Consider the following 15442-nt stretch of genomic DNA (forward strand, 5'->3'; position numbering starts at 1 on the left):
TATTGATTTAAATTATTCGTTTTAATATATAAAATTGTTTAACTTTTAAATTTCAAATATTTTAAAGTTATAAAGCAATTTTTTCTCAGAGTTTTAAAATATTTGTTACAGAACATTCATGTATAATTTATGATTGCCTAATGACAAATATTTCAAATATTAATACAAAATCAAAACCTTAAGGTAAGAAATTTTTCCTTGAATGTTGTCAGTCTGTTAAATCAAACTTAATACCTGTATATCATAAAAAATAAATAAAAACATAATGTGTTTTATTAAATGTGATAGAAACATTAAAAAAACAAGATTAAATTATCAAGATGTAAAATTATCTTTTTATTAAAATTGTTTTAATAAGTTACAAACTTAAGTTTTAAACGTGCTTTAAAATCTGAAATTTTCAGTTTGCTTTTAATTAAGGCTTATAAACTGCAAAATAAATACTGTATAAAATATGTAAAGAATAAATAACTTGTAAAATAATATATAATTTAAAAAAAGAAAAAAAAAAAAAAAAAACACACAACCATCCTTAGGAATTACTGTATCAATAGCGAGGTTGAGGCCGAAGTTTTAAACGCAAAAACGTGTACGTCGGACGTTCGGCGCCGCTTTCCTGTAAGCCTAGAAGTTTGACAATGGTGTTTGGAATGTTGAGCATGATTCCACTGACTTTCCAAACACCATTGTCAAACTTCTAGGCTTACAGGAAAGCAGCGCCGAATGTCCGATGTACACGTTTTTGCGTTTAAAACTTTGGCCTCAACCTCGCTATTAACCAGCAAAATAACTTATAATTTCAAATAAAGCAATTTCAATAGAATAAATTATTCAAATGCATTTAATTATTAAAGTGGAATATTTAATTGGTTTTCATTTTCATTATATTAATGAAATAAATCTAACAAATTATAAATATAAAAAAATTTTTTAAATACGCTCAATTGAATTAATTAACAGTTTGAAAAATGTAAGTTTCTATCTAGCCAATATTTTTAATTTTAAAACATTCTGTTCAATTATTTTCAAATGTTGCAAAACATCCCTACTCAAGGTAAACGTTACAGCCTCCTGCACCTGCATCTTAGATAAAGTGTCATGTACATTAAGCACATTGTATATCATAAATGAATAATTACAGAAAAATAATACGAAAATAGTTTTAATAATTCATTGCTTAATTTTTTTAAAGCGATATTTAAATAAATTTTATGTAAAAATGGATTAAAATACAACTGTTAAATATTTTTACATTTATACAATGTACTAATTTGATTATAATCAAATGACCTATTAAATTACAACCAAGAAAAATTTTTGCAAACCTAATTTCATAATTTATCAAATTAGTTTGTCATTTTCTTTGTATTATTAACGTTTATCTTATCGTTTGACGATATTTTCTGTGACATATTTTAATTATTTAGTTTGTCAAAATCACGATAAATCGGATTTTGAGATTACGAAATTTATTAAATCTTTTGACAGAAAATTAAAATTTCTTAGAAAAATACTCATACAAGGGGAGAAAAACCATAAAAGCTTCCATAAGAGTTTAAATTATAGAAGGAATATTCCATTATTTGCACATTATTTCTGCATTGAGATAGACATTGAAATTTGAACTTTGATTAAAATTTCTTTACTTTATAACCATTACATTTTTCATACTTGTCAAAATATTTTAAATATACTAACTTCAAAAAATTAACTTTTCTACGTGTAACATGTAAAAATATTCTCAAAGTAGTTTCCCAAAGAATACATTTATTTAGAAAACGTAACCTTAGATGTCCTTCGAGTTGATAATTTAATTTTCTACCCTTGTTACATTTTTCTGATGCAGAAAACAATTTGAGTTTCATTTCGTGATTATTCTTTAATTTTCTCTTTCTTTCACACTTTCTTAAACTCATTAAATTGCTTACTTTTCTGAAATTTAAGTAACCAATATATTTTTGGAATATTAATTACCGTTTCTTCTTCTAATTAATTGATTAAAACAAATCATTTCCGAAACAATTAGTATATTCAAATATTCCCTTTACATTAACGTCGGTATAAAATGAACTCGCCACAAGATAAAAACTGTTAAGAAATAATAAATTATTTATTATAATAATAAACAAAATGTAAGTTTAAAGGATGTTTATAAAAATTATTCTTATCAAAGAAGGATCTTAGTATACTTCAAATACATATTTGGAAATCCAACTAGCTCCAAACTAATAGGTAGTATAAATTTACACTTAAAAACAAAAAAAAAATAAATGATTAATGTACATACTTATGCATATTTTCTTATCGGTATATTTTTTTTTTTATTTGCCTTAATTAAGCAAGCCGCAGAAAACAAAGTACTACTGTGAAAAAATAAATGCAAATGGAACTCCAAAAACAAATGTTACTTTTATACTAAATTTAGAATGTCTATCTTTGTTTTGGATTATATAACAGGAAAATGTATCGCTCGATATAATGACAGTTTATGAATAATACCATTGAAGACATTTTTCAAGGTGGTAGCAAAGACAAATTTCATTCCAAGTCCGATTAATTAATTATTCGGACCTCGCTTTATTTGCTTCATTCCAAAAATTCTCCGCACAATGCCTCCTTTCTGAAATTAAAGCAGATCAAGTACTTAAATACTGTTTATCTTAACTTTTCAAAAGCAAGACAGATGTCAAGTGATTTAAATTAATCAGGATCAGCTGTATCTTCAAAAAACCATGTGACTTTACTTCTTATCCTTCATACACAATCTCTAAGATGTAATTACAGCGAATGACATTAGAAGTAAATTTATGCCTATTCAAGTGCTGTAAAGTGTTCTAACTTTTCAATATATACAATACTTTATATTGTTTCCAAGAATTTCTCTCTAAAAAACTTACTTTTGAAAATTATATATTTCATTTACTAACTAAACTACTGTATATAAGAAAACTGATCAATTAACAGGTAGTATTTAAAATAAACGTTTGTCCATAGTATTTAAAAGCTAATAAGTAATTAAAAAATAAGTGGAAAACATCCCCTAAGCCCTATTTAAGTAGACAGCGGTACCGCCAAGACAGAAGAAAATTAAAGCGAGTGTAATAAACAAAAAAAAAAGTGTCTTAACTACTGAATTAATTATAGATAATCAATCGAGTGTTATTTTTCACTGAAAAAGTTTTCTGGGTCATATAATTAGAAGTCTCGATAAATTACCAAACTTCTTTTCAAACGAGTAACGAGGTGGTTAAAAAAAATTGGTGGACAAACACGTCATTTGTCCGACTGTCACAGACGATGCCCTTGAAATCGGAGGAAAAGACTTAACAAAACTAAACATCCAGAATTAAACTGGGAAATTAGCTTTCCAGGTCAATGTAATCTTACCGAACTCTAGATAAAAGTAAAGAAAAAAACTTACTTTTGTTCTGTTAATGGAAACGGTGAAGTCCCAATCAGGGGCAACGAATAAATATCCACATTTTGAAACCTTTCTTGTTGCCTAAAAGAAAAAAAAACAAAATTTAAACTATAAAAAACACGGAAGAAAACGCATATATAGTTAAATATCTATACATTAATAATAAATTACAATAAATTAATCTTATTTAGAATAATCGCACGACACAGGAAAACTCTCGTATATCAATCAATCTCTCCTGAAGAAAATACATTCGATCGATACGTACACTTTTTACGCTGCAAAATTTGATATTTTTATCTCGTATATTTCCTTAAATATACTATAAAAATTGACGGATATGTTAAAACTTGTTCCTTTTTTTTTATTATTATTACTATTATTTGCATATAAGCGATTGTCTTTATATCGAATTCTGATATATCGATAACCGTCGCAATGCTTTCAGGTTAATTATAGCTTTCGTTTGAACGATACTATCGGTACTCTATATTTTATTCTATTTAAAAAAATCCGTTTGTGTGTCGTTTCTTCTATTATATATATTAACAGTTAGCAAAAGAACTTCGTTAGAAAATCGCGTAAAGATAATTTTATCGAATAAGTCGAGGAGGAGGAAAAGCTTGTTAAATAACAAAATTCTTTCGAATCTATTTAATAACCACTTCCTTTCCATAAAAAAAAAGAAAGAAAAGAAAAGAAAAAAGTTTCTCGGAAATCGGCAGAGAGCCAAGAAGGACCACACCTTCATCTATCCTATCAAATTTCCCTTGAAACAATAACAAGTTCGACTCTTGCATAAGGGATTTGTTGCAGCTGTGAAAATATTTCTTTTCTGTAAATATTTAATAATCGCTCGGCTTCTGGGCATTTAACACTTTTAATAAACAAATATCAAAAACTAGATAAAGCACTAATTATACTAAAAGGTACATACATAACCAGTTTTTTTTCCCTTGTTTTCCTAATTTAATTTTTTTCATTCTAATCTATTTTACTACAGATTACAACGGAAAAAATTTACAAATGAGCCGGTCGATTTACAAACGTGTGCAGGTGTTAACTGAATTTTTATAGCACATCCATGCATTTTAGATCAAACCTGTTACTTAGCATAACGCCGTATGTTTTAATAATTACGGATAATTTTCGATTCTTTTCTTGGAATTGCCCTTAATCCTCTTAGATTATAAAATCCTACTTCCAACTGTTAAATGTCAAAATTATTCTTATTTTTTTTTAATGTTAATTCTTATTAATCTTTATTCAAAATTAAATTTCTTGCAGACAGAAAGGGAGAGCACCCCTAGTGAGACACTGGCAAGATGCCAAAATGTACGACGACTAAAAATTCAAAAGTGCTAATTTTATTGAAAGGAAAGAAATTTTTTTTTTCGAATTTAAAATTACATTTTGAAGTTTGCGCAACTTCGATTTATCCCATTAATCAAAAACAAAAAAAAAAAACTTCTAGCAAGATATATCTTATCAAATTAATTTCTTTTCGTCATGTGCGAATACTCTAAATTATTACCTATTTCTACATCCTTTATCATTATATAATTCCGTAAATATTTAATGGAAAACTATTCGGCATGATACGCACCGTCGATCAAACGGATGCACGTACCGTAATTAGCGTATGGAACTAATCGTAGTCATTACTAAAAGCAAACATTGTATAATTGCAGGAATTTCGCTTTTTAATATCCGTCGTCATTAATTTTGTGAAAATAAGTTGGAAAAATCTTTCAACTGACTCGAAACTCTGTGAATCCGGCAAGGAATAAGTATAAAACAAACAAACAACACAGTTTGAAATGTGCGCATCCATGAGTAACGGCCATATTTCTGAACGAAATTAGATAGATTCGCGATAATACTCAAATTATTCGTATTCGAAATTTCGTTAAACTCGAGTATATTTAAATAAGTTTACGAATATAAAAGAAAATATTTAGTCAAAGCGAAAGTTTTCTATTAACTATGTGATCTGTAAAGTTCGTTTCGTTGCTTAAATTTTCTTCTTTTCAATTTGAAGATCGAATAAACGCATTCTCGGATCGTCAATCAGATTTGCACTACGTTAATTCTGTTCAATAAAAACATTTAGGAGAATGAACCATACAATGCAGTAAATAAATCTATACAATAGAAAGTTCGCAGCTGCCCGAGATCTTCAAAAACTAGTTGAAAGCTTATAAGGTATTAAGTGTTGAAAACACAATTCTTTCGATAATACTTTGTGTAGCTTCATTTGTAACACTGATAATAAATGAAGATGTGTGTGTGTGTGTGTGTGTGTGTGCGTGTTATATATTATATATACATACACACATTCGCGCACGTTATATCTTATAACATAAAGAATACTGTGAACATATTTACTGAGAAAGACACTATATACGTTCTAAAAATAAACAGAACGTCATTTCTATATTTACTTTTGTGGTCCAACCCAACTGGACAGGACAAACCAAAAGACTAAATTTGTCACTGACAGTTTATTCTAACAGAAGGCAGACGAGGAAAGATGTCACAGATACTTTCTCGAACAGTTTATTGCTATGGAATCACGTAACACAGAATTTTTTAGTTTTAAAACTACATATATTTCATACAGGTGTATTTTTTGTAAAAAAAAAAAAGCAGCTTTATAACCCAGTTGCATTTCCGGCTTTCACAGGACATGAAATCAGTCGGCTTTTCTATTGCCAGGAATTCTTTACATCCTTTTCATTCAGTTTCAGTAGGGTCCACGCCACGCCTTAAAAGCCATGCATTTCTATTCTAAACTTCGTCATACCAAATAAGAGTAACACATTTAACTCTTTTTATAAAACGCGCGGTATTCTTATCAAATAAATGATCTTAATTTTGTTGAGAATTACGTAAAACTTATCTATCCTGAAAATCTAACAGCTATTGATGCTTGTACTCTTTAAAAACAGAAAAACACGTCAACGAAATTTTTAAATTACAACTTAAACAAAATGATTTTTGAATCATGCTTTTTAAATGTAATATTCAATTGTTTCAAGTTTGCAGATGGCTCTCTTTCTATGTACATGAACAGTATATAAATAAAAAGCTGAGGCTGTAGACAATAGTCTATGTATACTATGACGCTTAATGGCGGTCATTAGATATAATAGACAGATCAAATCGTGATCGTACCTAAGTTTATATATTTTTCTTACTACAGATACCTTGCTCAATATCTAGGTATTTCGTCTATGCGCATGATTAGTAAGAATGCAATAATTGCTTCTATGCATTCTAGGCATACTAAGTGACCGCATCCAGTTGTTTCGACCGGCTAAATTTAACTAATAGTTCAAATTTCATGAACAATTAGACATTCTGCATTAGACAGATTCATAATGCTTCACAGACGAGCTCGTTTAGATCAATGCGCCTTTGTGAAAACAAAACGTGCACCTATAGAAACAATGGATTTGTGAATAGCGTTGTTTATTCGTAGGGCACGAGGTTCGCCATTCTTTGATTCCTAAATTAGTCGCACGTCTCTTAATGACGTTGCAATTCCTAGCAACAATGCACAGTATTCTGCACTAATTCCATTCCATGAACTCAAGAGGCGGATCCACAGGGACTTGAGTCCTCCCATTAGTACAAAAAAAAACAAAAAATGTTTTCGAACTTCAAAATATTGTTAATTTTTGAATTAGCCCCATTTAGTTTCTTCTGGATCCGCCACTGACTCTCATATTACATTATTATTATTAAATTATATTGCTATATGTCTGAACAAAAGAATACCATTTAACAGACATAGAAGTGATCTAAAGTAATATGGAAAAAGTAAACAAATAAAGAGGTTATAGTTCTAAATTTTCATAGCCCACAGCTTTAACTTTTAACAGAATGTCCTAATTTACAAAACAGATGAATGACACAGCATTGTCCTAAAGTTCATTACGGGAATTTTAAGATTTTTTTGTTAACATTGTCGTAATTTTAAAATAATTTAACTCTTAAAATTTAATTCGAAACTTCGCTAGAACTTTCTAAAATTGATTCTTAACGAGATGTTATTACTGAATTATCTTGAATAGTCTTATTATTCCGTAATAGAAAGTATTATAGGAGGAAAACTACCTTCGAAACGAGTAAAGGTTATCTGTTATTGAAGGTCAATTACGAGAATCATTTGTCATAATCGTACTGGTACCGAGCTGAAATCGTGTTAACTGCAAAACACGAAGAAAGAAAAATTTCAGTTCGACTGCCGCATTCTTTAGCCATATGTAACCACGCTGATATAAACTCGACTTTCCTTGCAGACCAATAATGTTCACCCCACATTAGAAGGGTAAGTGAACAGATAGAATCAACAGCCATCTGTAATTGCTAGAAGATACTAATCTTGGAAGACAACTAAAAGAAAGAAAAAAAAAACTTTCCAAATCGGTCGCTGACATCTACAGACACAACACGAAACAGTAATAGTTGAAGAACGTTTAAAAATTCGATTATTTTAGTTCACCGGCGATAGAAATTTAAATTCGCGCATGTCTGTCTGTCACACTAGAGAAATTTAAACAACGATTAAAATTATTTAAGCGTTATTAATAGTACAAATCGAATTAGTTAGCGCGTAAGTGCTCAAGAGAATTTTACGACGAAGCAAAAAAAATAGTAGTTTGTCAAGAGGTCGGTCCCTATTTTTTCCTTTCTTATCAGATGAGAGGACAGCAAAAATCGATAGCCAATCGGAAAGAAGGCTACCGACCGTGCCAGTACGGGATTAACGTCAAGGAGAAAGTACTTCAAGGAGAGTTAAACGCATTTGTCTCATCAACAATTTAACAAAACCGTATTTAAATTTCAGCTTTAGGGCGAATCCACTTCCTGTTTACAATCGCTCAGATCAAAGCACAACCCGCTCTTTTAACCCGATACCGAGTACGCCTTTCCTTGCAAGAGGTTAAAAACCAACCGATCGTTTTTTCTGCACAGAACTTATTGCATAATGAATTTCGACGTAAGTGACTCCATTCTTGTCCATTTTTACACCGAAACGTTAACGGGTTCTCAAGACAACACTCAGCTATGACGTCATTCTCAAACGTTAAAAGTTAGGATACAGGGGAGGAAAATATGTATTTCCTTTATATACATATACACGTATAATTATAACTGAAAATAATCTTATCTAACGTATTTATTCAGCAATTAAACGGTCATAGTTCTCTGTAATCACAATAAACAACTACGTTCCGCCTATTTTTTCTTTTTTTGAGATAAGTTATTGTGTTGAAAATTTCGAAATAGTACTGAAATTTTGATTCATAGATTCAATAGCTGATGAAACTATATAAAATATTCTCTTAGTTACTCGAAATCACTAATAATTTACACCTATATCTTTTTGGCTACGTAAATTTCTATACGTTAGAGTAATTGCAGCTTTGATTAACTAGCGTAATCTACACACATTTCCTAGTGTGCCATAGAGAAAAAAATTAAGATGGGTCGCGATAAACGCAAAAACTGATCCAGAAAATGTTTTCCTTGAGGAAAATGGGATGCACAGTCTGAATTTCGTATAGATAAGTAGTTATATACTTTACACCTTCCGTAGCGTAAATGGAGATAGTCTTGACAGTCACCTTGCGAATCACGTGAGGATATGGGTCGAGGTTAACAGCATTCCGAATGCGAGATGTCACACAGACGACAATTCCGTACGGAAACTCGTTATAAGAACTTCCGAGCTTCCACCCACACGTTGGACCTCTTGGCCTTAGTAGATACGCGGAAGAAGATTCAACCCGTAACAACCCATCACGACTGAGAATACCTCGGACGCCTAACGATGTAAAACTTATGCGTATTATAGGGTCCAATCTTAAAAGAGCAACAAAACAAAAGTCGTAAAAACGCTAGTTCCTCATTCTCCCATCTACATGACGTTAATTTAATATTCATTAGGGGCATATTAATTGCATGTTTACCAACTCTGCTTAATCGACACCCGAGTGTTCTCGGTAGACATTTAACCCAATGTTCGTACTATCTACAACAAAACTAAACTACTAATTTTAACCAGAGCCGGCGGCTCAACGACTTGGATCTTTTAAATGTCTTCCTGAAATTTTGCAGACGTTATCTATTAAGGCCAAGTATATGACATTTTCCGGTTTTTTTTTTGTTTGTTTTTGTTTTGTTTTTGTCTTGCTTGTGAAAATGAAAAAAAAGTTCAAAAATTAAAATTATTCCTCCACACACACACACCACACGATAAAAGTTAAAAAACATAATAAATTACTTGTCTTCTGGACCTGGATGACGAGTTGATGAAATATGGAATAGAAAACTTAAAGAATTAATTGATAATAATTATAGTTTAGGGTTTTACTGTGGTGTCAGTTGTTTTGCAGCTTGCTTATCCTCTTTCATTTCAAATATTTAGGTTGCTTTAATCCTCAATGAATAGGAAAAAGTCCTTACAAAAAAAAATTATCTTTGATAATTTGAGATTTTAACTTGTCGATTTCCTTGCGTGAATAATTAGCATTGAATGCAGTAATTTGGGTTATAACCTGCAGTATATCTAATGTTAATTACCCAAGATTATAAGGGGTTAAAGTTAAAAGTATCAACTGCTTTATAAGAATTTAATGGCTGTGTTCCGTTACGGCTAAAATTGCATTATTTAATTTACAACTTTGACATTTCATAAAGAAACAAATATGTTTTTTTTTTCAAATTTAAGACATTCGATATAAAATACCCGATCCTAATTGAGCAATAACCATAAATGAGATCTAGTCTGACATCTGATTAGATGTAACCCGGTCCCAAGTACAATATCGAGAGTTCCGATACGCGTGGTTAGCTTTCGAATTGAAAAGGAAAAGTGTGCGCGCGTATATATCTGAAGCATACAGTTCGATAAACTATTATATCGATGACGACGACGACGACGACAATTCCAACATTTTATGTATTAAAAAAAATGATCGAGTCAGTGATCTTTCGACCTAGAGGCCAACTGGATAAGCGCTTAGTGGATGAAATTAGTGGTGTGAGGTGACCTGTAAATATAGATTCATGCAGTTAGAAAGATCCGTTGTTGATATTAACAAGATATAATGCCGTGGCATTGATGACGGAATTCCATTGAAATTTCGAAATATCGATGTTTAATAAAGAGAATGGAAGTTGGAAAAATTCTATTGTTAAATTTAAGAAAATTACGTTGAAAGTCAGGAAGAACCGAATCCCATGGGAGTAAAAAGTTGAGAGTAGAGCGCATTGCATTTACTAAACGTGACCTTGACAGTGGTCCTGACTCGACTGGAGAGGGGCTACAAGTCAGTTCGTCGTTTTTCACCACGTCGTTCAAGAAAAAAGAAAAAGAAACGTCTCATAGCAAGGACGGCTTCGGGATAGATTACATACCATCCACCAAATACGGAGAGAATTGCAGGCCATAGAACCTGAGGGGGGTAGAAAAGAAAAGGGAAAAAGGAAAGCCCTCGGGATACTTTTTTTTTCTTGTTACTTCGCAGAAGTCACTTCACGTTCGATCTCGAGAAACGAGAGGTTTATTCGAGAATACCTTGCCGTAGTAGGTAATGGTTATAAAATTTCCTTCACCCTTTGCAATTTCCAAGGACGACTAAGTGAAAGTAGACGTCTCCTTGCGCTATCTGCATCGGAAGCAGATAGATGGACAATGACGTCATTTATTGCAGAAAATTGCCGTAGGTACAAAAAGGCCAGCCTAGTAGACAATATTGAAGCGTACGACACCCTTCTTCTGTAAAGTCTAATTGGATACCATTGTATAAATATTTAAACGTGGGTAGTTAAACGCAAAAATAGGGTGTTTTTCGGAAGCAGTATGGAGGCGCCCGTACGACTACAATTTTTCGCATCTTTCCACCCAAGAAAGCTTTCTGCTGAAACTGACGTAACAGTTACTGCTCCGAAACATGATCTGTTCCATGTCTGTCGTTACTCGTCCGCTAAACAAATGTCTTCTATGCTAAGAAAGAATGTAAACACAAGAAGTTCCCAAGTTCATCTTCATTTTCAATACCCTTCCTTCGCGTCCTTCACTTACGATCTAAATTTATCGCCTACTTTTTCCTTTTATGTCTTCTAAACTAAGCATAATTATCATCTCGGATATGTATCAGATTACAATTAAACATCAAAAAGAAAGAACTCTTCGACACGTATAGCATACCGATAGATCGATTATTAAATGATATCGTAGCCACTTTAAGAGCGATGACTAAGATTGACTTTCTAATTAAGATTTAAAAAAAAATCCTTTAAATTCCAGAACAAATCAATTATTCGCACCATTGTGCTGAAACTGGAGAAAAAGATGTTTACAAGACTGGAAGCGAGTTCAGAAATGTTGAGGTTCGAAAATGACCCATATCACCCAACCGGATCGTTACAGCTAGTTTCCCCTTTTATCATTCACCAAGAGTTTGACCTCCAGGTCAATCAGATGACAAAGTTGTTATCCCTGACACCGCTGTAGTACGGATATCGAAAAGTCATTTTCCTAGGTATAAAGACGATGCGCGTCTGTACCAGAATAGAACAACAGAAATTCTTTAACTACGAATTAAGTTTACCACTCGATACATATCAGAACTAATTGACGTAATTGAAAGTAAGCCCGGGTCACTAAACATAAGAGGCCATCTACGAGAATAAATATAGAATCGATTTTATAAACACCGACTGCTTGAAAAGTACTTCAAAATGTGTAATGTGTGGCCCGTTATTTAACTTTCCTTTTCTTTTAAGTGGCAGAACAAAAAAATATTTAGTTCATTTTAAATTAAATGAATGCTCCTTTCAAAAATCTTAAATCCTGTTTGGAGAACACCTCTTGTGAGCTAAATTTAGATCCTTTTGAGTTTCTCAATATCGATCGCCAGGAAAAGAAATAAAATAAAATCGATAATTCTGTAAATCTACGGAAGTTAAACGCCTTGGCGTTTAAGATCATTAATGGTGTTCTGAATATGTCTGCAATATCATTGCGGAAATGTTGGAGAATCTTTTTCTGAATGAAACCATTGAATTCGACCACACATTTACCATTCTGCGCGGCAATGATTTATAAGATGCGTTCTGTATTGTAATAAATATTAATGTGTTTTAGACTGATCGATTTAGCTAAAAGCCGTAACTCAAAAATATGAAAACACGTACACTAACACATCCAGGAAGTATTGATGTAAACTCGAAGCCTTAGAGCTTATGACAAGTCAGTACAGGAAGCAAAACCAGTGAGATGTAAGCCATATCAACAGAATTTTTTCCTGCAATGAAACAGGTTTCTGACTAAAAGATGCAACCAATAGAAAGCTGTTAGATATACAAAAATAAAGAATTCATATCTAAAAATTGTTCAAGATTGATCCATGGTTCAGTAAGTTGAAGGATGTCGTCGTCTTTGCTTATTATCGATTTTCTGCATTATTTAAATCTGCACATTTCTTTCTTCTTTTTTTAAAAAAAGCCCTTGACGTACGGCTAGAAATATCCTTCGGGAGTCCACTTTATATTCAGATAGTTTAGCTGACTACAGAACATGACCTTTTAAGGACAGGAAAGGAAATTTCTAAAAACCATCTGTCAACGCGTGTAATCACACCATCACCAAATTAGCATCCGAACAGGATGCTAGTACAGAAGGGAAACCATTTTAAATTTTACATCATCAAATATCATCTATTGTTTAATAATATTTTCAGAAAATTCAAAAAATAATAATAATAATAATTTTTCCATAGCCAAAATTTATTAAATAACACTATGGATACAACTATGAAATTCACTCTGTTTTCTCCAGTTGCGTATAGATTGACCGAGTAATTAAGGTGTAAATTTAAAAATGGAGCGTGCTATTTGTTAAAAATAGCAAAGTTTAGATCGTAGAGTATATATATATAAAAAAGGTAGCAATAATATTCACAGGTCGTAGACAATGTCGCAAACAGAGTTGTCAACCAGTTTCCTGTCCTACACACGTGCTGTAGGAGGAGGAGGGTCGTCGCAATGCATGTCGGGAGATACAGGTGTATTACGATTCAACCCTTATCTTTATATTTACCTACTTATTAGTAAAAAGAAAAATAATAATCTCAACCACGTGATGGTAACTCACCCTATTGCACTCCAAAGCTTCGGCGGAATGGGCATCTTTGGTCCTGAAGCAATTCTGACATTTGGTCTTGTTGAATATATTCGGCGAGAACTTCTTGCAATCAGTTTTCAATCCGCTCATTTCTTATCGGATAGAATTAGCGAGGAAGAAAGAGAGAGATAGAGCGTAAAACTCACCCCACCTGCAAAATTTTCCCGTACATGGCTTTAAAAAGTGGAGGAGGGACGAAGGATAAACCTGGTAGAGGGCTTCTAGCCCGCACGTGCAAGCACTCTAGTAGACTAGAAGAGGGACGAGCCAACTACAGGTACGAACTTGGACGGGCCCCATGGTATTCCGGCTCTTTACATAGTCCAAATGATTCGGAAACGATGTTTACAACACACGGCGATAATCCTGAAACGGTAGAGCGAAGGGGTCGATCGTATTTAGCACATTTACATACAGTTTTGAAGAGAGTTGCAGCACAAAGTCGCACCTTCACCGCTTTGAAGCTACCGATCTGTCGTAGCCTCGACTCCGCTCTCGAGGTCTGCCGCGCATGCGCTCTCATGCGCCATACCATCGTCCTCTAAATTCTCTTTTGCTCGTTTTTATGGTCTGTTGGAGCGATTTGTAAGTGCGACAGACAAACAAAAGCCATGCAAAATTTTCTATATTTCATAATTACTCGCGGAGAGAATAAATCGTTCCTATTCCGTTCTTCCCCTAGCGAAAGGCGAATGCACTCCTCCTCTCTTTTGATTTGACTCGCGTGCGTTCTTACTTCCGAATTTTTAAATTTTAAATCTACCAATCGATACGTGCGTTACATTTACTTAAATAAGATGACGTAGTATAAATTTCGTAAATCGTCTGCGTAATTTTTTATTTATTTATTTTTTTTTAATATTAGCGTATTTCAAATAATATTTTCTTACGTACTCGCAAAATAATTAAATAACAATAAATTTTAGTTTACTTCCGTAAAAATTCGACCAATTAACTTAAAGGATTTTTTTTTCAAATTTAAATTTAAACCTATAAAATATAGGCCTATAAATAAAAATGTGTGTGTGTATGAACATCGCATTTGCATTTTAATTATCTCCAATGACACTAAAAAGGTGTTGGAGTGTTAGACGACCTTCTCCGCATTCATTACAAACGAGATCTTCAGAAAAAAGAAGGGAAGAAAAACTCTCAGCATTTAAAAAAAAAAAAAAAAAAAAAAGGTCAGAAAGATGGACCATGTCTCCGTTGCAACGGCAGTGTTGGTGACAACAGGTTTCAAATATGAAAAACTAGACCAAATGTAGCGTAGAAGGCAAACATAAACACGTTGGACAAGGTCTGTGACCTTTCAACTAAATATCTGTACAAGATATTAATTAAAAATTTTACGATCTTTTAACTTTATATCCAAAACACCGCCGAAAACAATGAGAAAAATCATCCCGAACGTCACCACGCGGCGCGACATTACGGGTGACATCACGGACACGTAACAGAGCACGGCCTTACGTCACGGGACCTTTATTACGTAACGCCGGCGTCTTTAGCGTGATCGATGACGCGTGATTTTATTCAAATTTTCAAAAAATGCCCGACGCGTTACTTCGTCATTAAATTAATCGTTTCCTCATCGTTACACAGAAGTTTCGATGACTTGAACTCTTTTTACGCACGGCAACCGGACGAACCAGGAAAAATACTTCTCCCCCAATCAAATATTGCTGTAAGGAATGCTAAATATATGTTATTGCTATAAAGAGACGACTTACATTACCATCTGTTAACATTTTCTGATTGTAAGTTTTTATTTGTCGGGCCATAGAGAAAAAGAATGACCTAAGTAGCTTTCCAATATG

General features: G+C 32.6%; 1 protein-coding gene across 1 annotated transcript in view; it reads right to left on the minus strand.

Annotated features, from left to right (window-relative positions):
* LOC136987696 (putative leucine-rich repeat-containing protein DDB_G0290503) overlaps positions 1 to 14333 on the minus strand; it is a 61686-nt gene extending 47353 nt beyond the window's left edge. The window contains exons 1-2 of the mRNA XM_067285454.1: positions 13593 to 14333; positions 3422 to 3502 (exon numbers count right to left, since the gene is read on the minus strand). Of these exons, the coding sequence (XP_067141555.1) occupies positions 3422 to 3502; positions 13593 to 13712 (201 nt within the window). The 5' untranslated portion in view covers positions 13713 to 14333. The remainder of the gene's footprint in view (positions 1 to 3421; positions 3503 to 13592) is intronic.
* Positions 14334 to 15442: the final 1109 nt, after the last annotated feature.

Source organism: Centruroides vittatus, unplaced genomic scaffold (genome assembly GCF_030686945.1).
Source record: "Centruroides vittatus isolate TY-2023 unplaced genomic scaffold, ASM3068694v2 scaffold_2569, whole genome shotgun sequence".
Classification (NCBI taxonomy): Eukaryota; Metazoa; Arthropoda; class Arachnida; order Scorpiones; family Buthidae; genus Centruroides; species Centruroides vittatus.